This window comes from Rhagoletis pomonella, unplaced genomic scaffold (genome assembly GCF_013731165.1).
Source record: "Rhagoletis pomonella isolate Grant_MI unplaced genomic scaffold, Rhpom_1.0 Rhpom_scaffold_04073, whole genome shotgun sequence".
Classification (NCBI taxonomy): domain Eukaryota; kingdom Metazoa; phylum Arthropoda; class Insecta; order Diptera; family Tephritidae; genus Rhagoletis; species Rhagoletis pomonella.
The window spans coordinates 1-9,865 of NW_023462624.1; the positions used below are offsets into that span (position 1 = coordinate 1).

General features: G+C 31.6%; 1 protein-coding gene across 1 annotated transcript; it reads right to left on the bottom strand.

Annotated features, from left to right (window-relative positions):
* Positions 1–3,179: 3,179 nt before the first annotated feature.
* LOC118754525 (transmembrane protein 120 homolog) lies at positions 3,180–8,480 on the bottom strand. Its single transcript, XM_036489399.1, has 2 exons — positions 8,313–8,480; positions 3,180–3,351 (listed from the first exon to the last, which is right to left on the bottom strand). Exons 1-2 carry the CDS (start codon positions 8,478–8,480, stop codon positions 3,208–3,210), a joined length of 312 nt encoding a protein of 103 aa, XP_036345292.1. The 3' UTR covers positions 3,180–3,207.
* Positions 8,481–9,865: the final 1,385 nt, after the last annotated feature.

The following is a 9,865-nucleotide window of genomic DNA, read 5'->3' on the forward strand; positions in this document are numbered from 1 at the left end:
TTTTTTGAATTGGGGAACAGAAAATAGTCCGAGGGTGCTAAATCTGGTGAATAGGGTGCATGAGGTAGCAATTCAAACACTCATTCATTAATTCGCTAAACACTTAATAGAAACCTTTTCACGACAATGTTTTTGGTCGAGTGTGAGCAAATGCGGCGCCCATCTTGGACACGCTTTCTCATTTCCAAACCTTCAGATAATACTTATGTGATGTACCATACTTTCTGAAATGCCCACTATATCTGCTAGTTCGCCCACTTACAGTCGACGATAATCCATTACCGCTTTGTGGATTTTCTTCACTATTTCTGGAGTCGTCACCTCATTTGGTCGACCACTGCGATGCTCGTCTTGGCAGCTCGTACGGCCTCGTTTAAACTCTGCTAACCAATCGCCTTTGAAATGAAAGTATTTCTCCATTTTCACAAATTCACTGAAAACGTTACTATTGACGGCTGCCAAGCATATACTAAACAACGTGGTGTCTTCAAACTTGAAACATATGCTTTATAGCTTGTGTACTTTTTAACACAGTGATATTTTTCAAACAACTACCGCCATCTCTAGGTTAGGCCGGGTACTTTTGGGACCACATCCGTACAAACATACATAAATGCATAGCTAAGTGTAGATATCAAAACATATGTATGTATATCGAAAGATTTGTCGTTGATATCAATTATTACGTCGATAACTATATCGATAATGGTATTGATAGCTATATCTAAATCAGAGATAGCCAGCGAAAGCTTTCCTTTTGTGCCTGCCCTATATAATTTGTGCAGATATAGTTATGTTGGCTAAGTCCTCCATAAAAAATAAGCTAATAGCTTAAATTTCTCGTCAAATCAAACACGCCTAATAGAAAATATTTTGGCTATTATACTTTTGCTTAGTGTTTGGCCGAGCTCCTCCTGATGTTATAACCATATATGGTTTTATGAGAAAGAAATACACTTGGAGGCTTGCCATCGCCTTCCGCTGTTAGAAAATTGGTTTTCTAATTTAAACGTTGCTCGGACCAATGACTCAACCTAGGTCTTAGGGAGTGGTAGTACGCACCTGTAACCACTCAGCTATGGCGCCTACGGAAAACGTGAATATACCAAGTGAGCTTTTGAAATATTTGTTTGTCACACTTTGTTTTAAATTCATTTATTAGCACTGGAAGTGCCAGTTTGAAGATTTCTAAAATTCCAATAAAAGTTGTCCTTTGGGACAGTATTTTCGTGATTTAAGGCACTCTATTGACTGTATGGGCTCGAAAATTATCAAAAGATCGATATATAACTATATCGATAGCTATTTGTAGATTAATATTGCATTTATGTAGACACGTTGATCACTATGACATCGATTATAACAGATATCGAAAAAATCCTCAGAAAAATATCGATACATAGCTATGTATATCGATAACTATTTTGTAGATTAATATTGCATTTATGTAGAAACGTTGATAGTGACATCGATTATAATAACATACGTAACGTAAAATATGTAAAAATACTGTAATTAAGTAAATCTTGACCACCGCGCGACAGTGTGATTTCATTTGTGATAATTGCATTTTAATATAATATTTGTATTTAATGGATCTCAAGTACGGTTCATTGCAAAACAAATTTAAACTTTACTCTCAAATTATTTTTCTTCGCAAACAACAACAAAATGCCTACTTCTGAAACTTTTTCTTTGCATTATCAAAACAACTTCTACTACCTGATATTAAAAACAAAAGAAAACTCAAATGAAGAAGAAAGAAAATCATAAACAATTCGTGGAAATTCGGTGGCAAACAATTATTTGGAATATCGTTTGAATACAATTAGAAGACAATTTGCAAAACTTAATCAGAACAGGAAAATTATTTCTACAGAAATAAATTCTCTGTTTCGTCTTGGTGTGAAAATTCTAAAATAAATGACTTAAATGATGCCATGGAAAAACTAAACAGTATAAGAATAAAAGTGCAAAATAAATAGCAGCACTGACTGAAAAGGACAACCAGGAAAGTTGAGGCCAAGCTAAGGCAAAGAACCATTAGTTGATGGCACAGTAGAGTCAAAGCAGGAAGTAAAAAGTTAAAAGCAAATCAAGCATTTCGCGTTTCCTGCCACTTAACGGAACGTTGGAGTGCAATTCGCGAATATGCGTTTGACTTGGCTGCAACCAAACTACCCAAACAACATTTTGGTTAGAAAACGATTAGAAAATGATTCGAATTCCAATGTTTTTCTCTAAGGTAGAAGGTTAGAAGATGATTAGAGAAATTGGCGAGAATTGTAGCTTGTTCTACAAAAATGGGACTTAGTTCTCAGTTATCAAGACAGAGGTTAGATCGTATCCTAACGTTGAATTCTAATTGGCTTCTAATGTCTAGTGTTTTTCTAATAATTCTCTAATCGAATTCTAACAGTATTGGCGCTGCAAATTTTTCACAATATATGCATAAATTTGTTTTCTAATATTTTTCCGCAAATTTTTTATAAAAATATGGTTCATTCTACAACAAAAAACATAAAAATATAATTCCTAAACTTTGTGCAAAACTCCCGAAAATTCAGCAAATTTTCAAGCAAATTTTCAACTTTTTAATCAGGTTTTTTAGAATTTTTGAGTATGCAGTTTTGCAGGCCATTAAATTCTGGTAAAACAACTTGCTCGGAGTATGTCAAAAATCGCATTGATTTTTGAGAATTTTTTTTGTTGAAGGTGTTTTGCATTTTTTCCATATAAAGTATTTTCGAAAAAAAAATTTTGTATGGAAGACTGCGTGAAAAAAAAAAATTGCCAAAAATCAACGGTAATTCGTAGCTACTTAAACCTTGTACTTTATTATAATAAAATAAATTGGGCTGCAAATCTGCATACTCAAAAAAAAAAAAATGATTAAAAAGTTGAAAATTTGCATGAAAATTTGCTGAATTTTCGTGAATTTTGCACTAAGTTTAGGATTTATATTTTTATGTTTTTTGTTGTGGAATGTACCATATTTTTATAAAATATTGGCGGAAAAATATTAGAAAGAAAATTGTTGCATATATTGTGAAAAATTTTACGTGCCAATACTTTTTGCCGGCACTGTAGTTCTATATACTCTGATTTTCGATTCAAGAACTACATTAGAATTCAAACGTAAAATCAAAATATTCCTTTAACGTTAGAGATTGTGTGTTTGCTGGGTACGCAAAGATGCTCATCCACTCACCTGTAGTTGAATATCAAATTGAGAAACGCCATTAACAGTCCAATTACGTTGAGTATTAATTTAAACTTTTCATAGTCATCTTTGTAGCGAACTTTGTCGTTTCTGTTCAGAATTGATACGTTGACATCGCCGAGTATGATCTGCAAGGGAAGAACATTGGGGCAAGAAATTAATAAAATTAATGCATAGGTAAAAGATATATGCAACTTATATGAAGTTGGGAAATATGAATGTACATATGTATGTAGTAAGTTCTGATTAATATTGGATTAAATTTAAAAATGAAAAAGAATTCAGAGAAAAAGTGCCTTGAGAAAGTACTGAATGGTACTCGTAGAATAAAAGTTTTGCGAGCAAAAGGAAAAAATGAGGCTAGAAATTAATAAAATTAATGTATATATAAGTAAAGGAACACTTGTAAATACACATAATATGTGCATATTATGTACGTACACATTTATGTGGTAGGTAATGAAAAATGACAGATTCGAGTTTAAACTGAAGAAGAACTAAGCCAGAAGCAGTGACTTTGAAAATACCAAATTCTATGTGTGTAAAAAAACTTTGGAAATCTTTAAATATAGATATCATAGAAAAAGTACAATATAAATAAAATAAAAGAAACCAGTACTAAAATGTATGGAAGAAGGATATACTACCATCCACCGATTTGTCAAACTCCAATGGAATGCCCATCGAACACTTAGCAGATACGGAAGGATTCCAAAGCAAACAAATTGTTGAGATTTGCATTGCAAATTGTTTGCTGACACCAGCTAAATAATCAATGGATAATAGCTATGAACGACAGAGCGTGACTCAAAAATCAAATGTTGTTGAGCTATATCTACCCCAACAACAATCGAAATGCAAAAAAGGCAAAGTGCGAATGATGCAAAGCAATGCAAAAAAATGAAAATGGACAGTGCTTAGTTTCATAAATAACCAGAAAAGGTCAGCGGAAGTTAAAAGAAACGAAGAAGATAACGAAAACAAAACAATTATAAAAAGAAGACACCGAGTGAATTTAACGCAAATAAAATAACTAAAATCGGAATAGCATTCGAAGAGTGCAGAATACTATGTATGTATGCCATTTGATTTTTTATACACGAGCACACTGATCAACAATCTCTTCAAGGGAAATAAAATTATTATGGGATTTTCGAAAAAGGGTGTGGTACCGCCCATATCACTTTATAAGTTTATCTCATGAACTCTAACTGAACATACTATCGAAGATGTTTGAAATACGGGTAAAATCACCCCAGCTCACCATGTAACGGTAGTTTTCGGAAATGTGAAAAAACTATATTTAATACGTGCACCGGATATTTAACGTTCGGGTTCACACGAACTTAGGCTTCTTTATTTGTTTTAATACATTTTAAATTGTTAAATTTTCAAGAAACAGCACTATAAAGAAAAATTTGATAGAAATTTAAAAGTCAGTCAATAAAGTTTAGTAAAAGCGAATTTTTTACAATACGGGCAACTATTTTTTAAATATGTTATTTTTCGCAAATTTTTTTATAAAGATATGGTTAATTCTACAACAAAAACCCAAAAAATCAGAGTTCCAAACCTTGTGCAAAATTAAAGAAAATTCTGCATATTTTCATTCAAATGTTGCACTTTTTATTTGCGCTCTTTAGAAAAAAAGTTAAGTATGCAGTTTTCAGCCCATTAAATTTTAATATAATAAAGTGCAAGTATGAGGAAGCTAGGACTTACCATTGATTTTTGAGAAATGTTTTTGTTGGTGTCGCCCATTTTTTCCATATAAAAATATTATAAATAAAATAAATTTTTTTTTTAATATACAATATATAATTTCAAAATCAAAAGTTATCAAAACAAATTCTACGGGACTGAGAAATATTATTTTCTAATTTTTAGTCCATTTATAAAAGCGTTGTATATTAAAAAGTTTTTTATTTTATTTTATTTATTTTCTACTTTTTAGTCTTGTCAGTATAAAATTTTGCAATAGATATTAAAATAATTCCATTTTCAGTGAAAAGAGGACAGAAGACAATGCAAGCAAAATGTTGTTTGCTCATGTTTAGTATAAACATACATATGTACATACATACATATAGCAGAAGTTAATTTCATTTAAAGAAGTGGCGTGTCGTCCATTTACGCTGTAGCGTATGTAAATAGTGCATATATTTAGGCGCAATATATAACTACTAGCGTCATCTACCTCTAGAGTTTTGATATGATACTAGGCGACGAGGTTGATGTCTAGACTTTTATAGGATCTTTGCAAAGCAAAGGTTGTATGGCAATGAATGGTGTCTGGACACACAACATTGCAAGTTGATAAAAGCGTTGTAAAACATTGCAAGTTGATAAAAGCGTTGTAAAATTGCTAAAAATCAATTGTAAGTCCTAGCTACCTCAAACTTGCACTTTGTTAAACCAAAATTGAATGGGGTAAAAAACTGCATTTCCAGAGAATTTTCTTTACTTTTGCATAAGGTTTGGAACTCTGATTTTTGGGGTTTCTGTTGCAGAATTAACCATATTTTTATAAAAAAAGTTTTAGAAAAAATAAAATATTTTTTAAAAATAGTTGCCGGTATTGTAAAGAATTCCCTGTACCTAAACTTTATGGACTGACTGTATGTACATACTAAATTAATTAACCGTCAAATTAATAAAAAAGGTGTGCTTCATAAATAGAAAAATTTTATAGAAATCCAATATACATACATACTACATCCGTTAATACTATTTTGAAATAATTTTTTCAGTAATAGCTTAAAATTTTATTGTTGGAGCTGCATACTACCAAACAAAGATGAACTTGTCTCTTTGCGGCCCTGTGAGCTCAATATACTACCGAAGCAAAAGTATGTAAACACTTTCACTGCACGTAGATATAACCTTAATATAGCGATAAAATAACGCTTGATATCGATATGGTTTAAGATCGAAATCAATTTGCGATTTTATCGCATGTAAATTTTCTCTAAAAACTAAACGTAGACTGGGGGCTAGCTTATTATAAACTTACTTCAGTAAGCCCGACGTTTGGAGAATGTTTACTCCAAATATTGTAATTCATTTACAACCAATTATGGATTCAACAAAAGTGATCCCTTATTTATGAATTGTGAGTAGTGTTTGGAAAACAATTTTTAATAAACGACTTTATGCAATGCATCGTAAAGTAAGAGGACAAATTATTAAAAAAAAATTTGATTTACGACAACGCCGACGATGACAGTGGAGTAGTCCAATGCATTCGTACTAACCTAGCGATCTGATGGTGCCGAAAATTATTAATTTTTTTTAATATATATTTAAACGTATATTTTTTATATCTTTACTGATTTGTATTTCGCACTCATATTAATTAATTTATTTACACATTTAATAAATAATATTATTTATAAAAATTGCTGATAAAATGCATCTCACTCAATACGATCGGCTACAACAGCATTGCTCTAGAGTCTAGACAGTAAAAGTTTTAAACTCTTATGCATATATATTTTCAATTGAAATTGTTTTCAAATATCCACCTCAGTGTATATTCAGCTTACCTCAACCAAACTAACAAATTGTAAAAAAGTTGGAGATGTTTGGAAAATTGTTATTTCACAAACTAGTTTTTTTTTTTAATTTCATGACATGTTTTTAGTTAAAAAAAATTTAAATATCTTATAAACCGATCTTAAAAAGTAAAATTTTAAAATTCCGCTGCCCAAGGATTCGAGCCTTGAATCTCGTGCCAGATTTTCAGATGAAAGCTGGCAAAGAAGCTTTTTTGTAAGACTCTTGTGCCATAATCGTTCAAACAATCTTGCCCTGTTAGACACCCATGTGTTGAAGCTCAATAAGAAAATTGTCAAGATTTCCCTTGCATGATGAAAGGCATCATATCCATATCATTCAATCTGGCGTAAAATGTCGTGTCTTTAAGACGCATAATAAAAGTAGTTAAAGGGTTCAAAATTCGTATAAAAAATTTCCTTCCAATTTCTTTTATAGATCTTTGAAGACAAGTAATCGATTTCCATTCGATTTGAATACTGTTTGATGATCTCATGGCTGCTTACATGCCAACCTTGCTCAACCATTACCATTTTTATAACCATGTTTTTCGCGATTGGTCGCCAGAGGTGCATCTTTATTAATAAACGAAAGCGAGCGTAATATTGTTGGATGGCTTTTTCTGATGCAGTACCCACCTTTCCCATAAAGAATATAGATTTTTTAGTGGCGTGCTTTACGTTTTTCCCTTTTTGTTCCCTCAAACGGACTTTCTCTTTACTATCACTCATTTTCAAATCATTATTAAGTGCCTTTGACTAAAATAATGGAACTCAATACATTTTACGAATTTTACACAATGTATGCAAAATTTTTTATTTAAACTTTTTTCCGCATATTTTTCATACAAATATAGTTCATATAGCAAAAAAATAAAAATTGAATTTCTTAACTTTGTGCATAACTCAGGAAAGTCAATAAATTTGCTAGAAACTCGCAATTTTCTAATCATTTTTTTTAGAAAATTTTTGAAAATGCAGTTTTTATATATGGAAGAAAATAACACCGTCAGCACAAAAAGTTGACAAAAATCGAACGCAATTTTTTAGCAACTCCAAACTTGCTCTTTATTATACTGAAGTGCAACGAAGCAAATTATTCAAATAGTTTAGTATTTAGCTAATCAAAATCGTGATTACTCTAGTAACTGAATTTTTGAATAATTAAAAAAAAAAAATAGCGGAAAGTATTAAAATAAAAAATGTTACACACATTATGCAAAATTATCTGTGCTAATACTTTTCTCCGGCAGTGTTTTTATGTATTCAGCTCTTAACGTCACCTTTCAAATGACGTTAAGCTTATTGTGATGCGATTAGTATTATCTAAGAAAAATCTTCTAAGCTTTTTGTAGCATAACCCCTTAATCTTGTCTGGTTTGGCGCTTTAACCATCTAAAGAGATTTTGGCCGAATGACCACTTAATAGTTGTTGATAAATGTGTAAATCAAACACCCAGTCAGAGGCAAGAAGTTCAGCTTGAGAGCCTCTCAAATCTATGTATAATACAAGGTTTTAATGTTCAACTACTCACCTTCAGATACAAGCCGGATTGGGCGGGTAGTGACTGTTCGATTTCATGAATCTGTGCTTTTCGTTTCAATGTGTTTTTATGTAATTCCTCCACTTTTTCTTTCTCTTCCGGCGTCTGAGGTGTTTTGCATCTGAAATGTAATGGAAAAAAAACGCAGAACGGATGCATTTAGAATTAATAAACTCACATTAAAGAGATTAGAATTTTTTATTTTTATTTTCTTAATTGAGGAAATAATGCAAAATATTAAATAAAAAAAAAAAAATATCAGAATGATGTCATAATATAAATGGTTATTGCCATTAAAGTCAGCATAGATTGCAATGTGTTGACAATAATTTGTAAAAGCGATGGAGCGTGTAATACAATATCAACGATGAAATCATATACGTACATACATACATACATAGTATATAAAACAATAAGAGGTACAATTGACAGCAACTGGCAAAGGTTAACATTGGTAATTACATACATATAAACATTTTAGTGCGTTGTCGGACGCAATTATTTTAGTGGCACGTTTGCTGTAACACAAAATCTTATCTTTCGTGGGCAGTTCATTCATTGTTGGTGTTTAATGTTTTTTTAATGACCAAACTAAACGTACTACATATAAAGCTTATGTTAACATGCAGAAATTGGGTAAAGTTCATTTTCTTTACTGATAGCATTTACCATTCGATAATAGTAGATACGATAAGCGAAAATCGGTAAACCCAATGAATAAATTTTGCATTCGAATTTGAATTGGCTGAGTGATTGAAATTCGAAAGATATCGGTTTAGGTTATAGTTACATACATATGTACATATGGAGATACACGTAAGAGCATTAAATACAACTTTAATAATAATAATAAATTGACTTCTCCTTCGATTTGTAGCTTTGCACCTCGATGTTGACGACTCCAAACGGCGAATACTGGGCTCGAACCCAGCCCCTACGAAATGATAGTGCGCATTGCTAACCACAGCGGCCGCAACGCTCACTATTAATTAAGCTTGGTTGGTATACACATGGATCTCAATTCCAAATATGTATTTGTAAAGTGAGGGAGCAAGAAATGGATGGGTTTTATTTTTTTTTTTTGCTATACAACTTTTATTTTTCATTTTAAAATATACATACATATATCAAACTTTAATAAATTTGTTCTGAAATTAGTTTTTCACACGTGCATCGCGTGCTGCTTGTCAATACATATTTTCAATCGGTGGTATTGCATGCATGACATTCATTGTACTAATTACTGATAGGCATTCGTATTAATCAGCTCTAATTAAAATACAAACGTATAGTTGTTTTGATAACCCTAGATGACAGACAGTTTACTAGTGATTTCCTGTGAAGTCATTAATTTGTTATATTTCTGTGAACTTTGGATCGTGAAATTCGGGCGAAGCCGAATATTTAATACCCGGCGCACGTATTAAATATAGTTTTTTCACTTTTCCGAAAACTACCGTTACATGGTAAAGGGCCGGTTCCAGCTCTCAAGCAAAATGGAAAAGAAATTTTGGCTTTTACAATCAACCATTAGTGAACAATAG

What these genes read in the sequence shown, in the direction of transcription:
- LOC118754525 (XM_036489399.1), bottom strand. Translation starts at nt 8,480, where the DNA reads ATGCATCCGTTCTGCGTTTTTTTTCCATTACATTTCAGATGCAAAACA. An exon ending in AATCCGGCTTGTATCTGAAG is followed by an intron (nt 3,352 to 8,312) that starts GTGAGTAGTTGA and finishes CTTCCCTTGCAG; the next exon opens with ATCATACTCGGCGATGTCAA.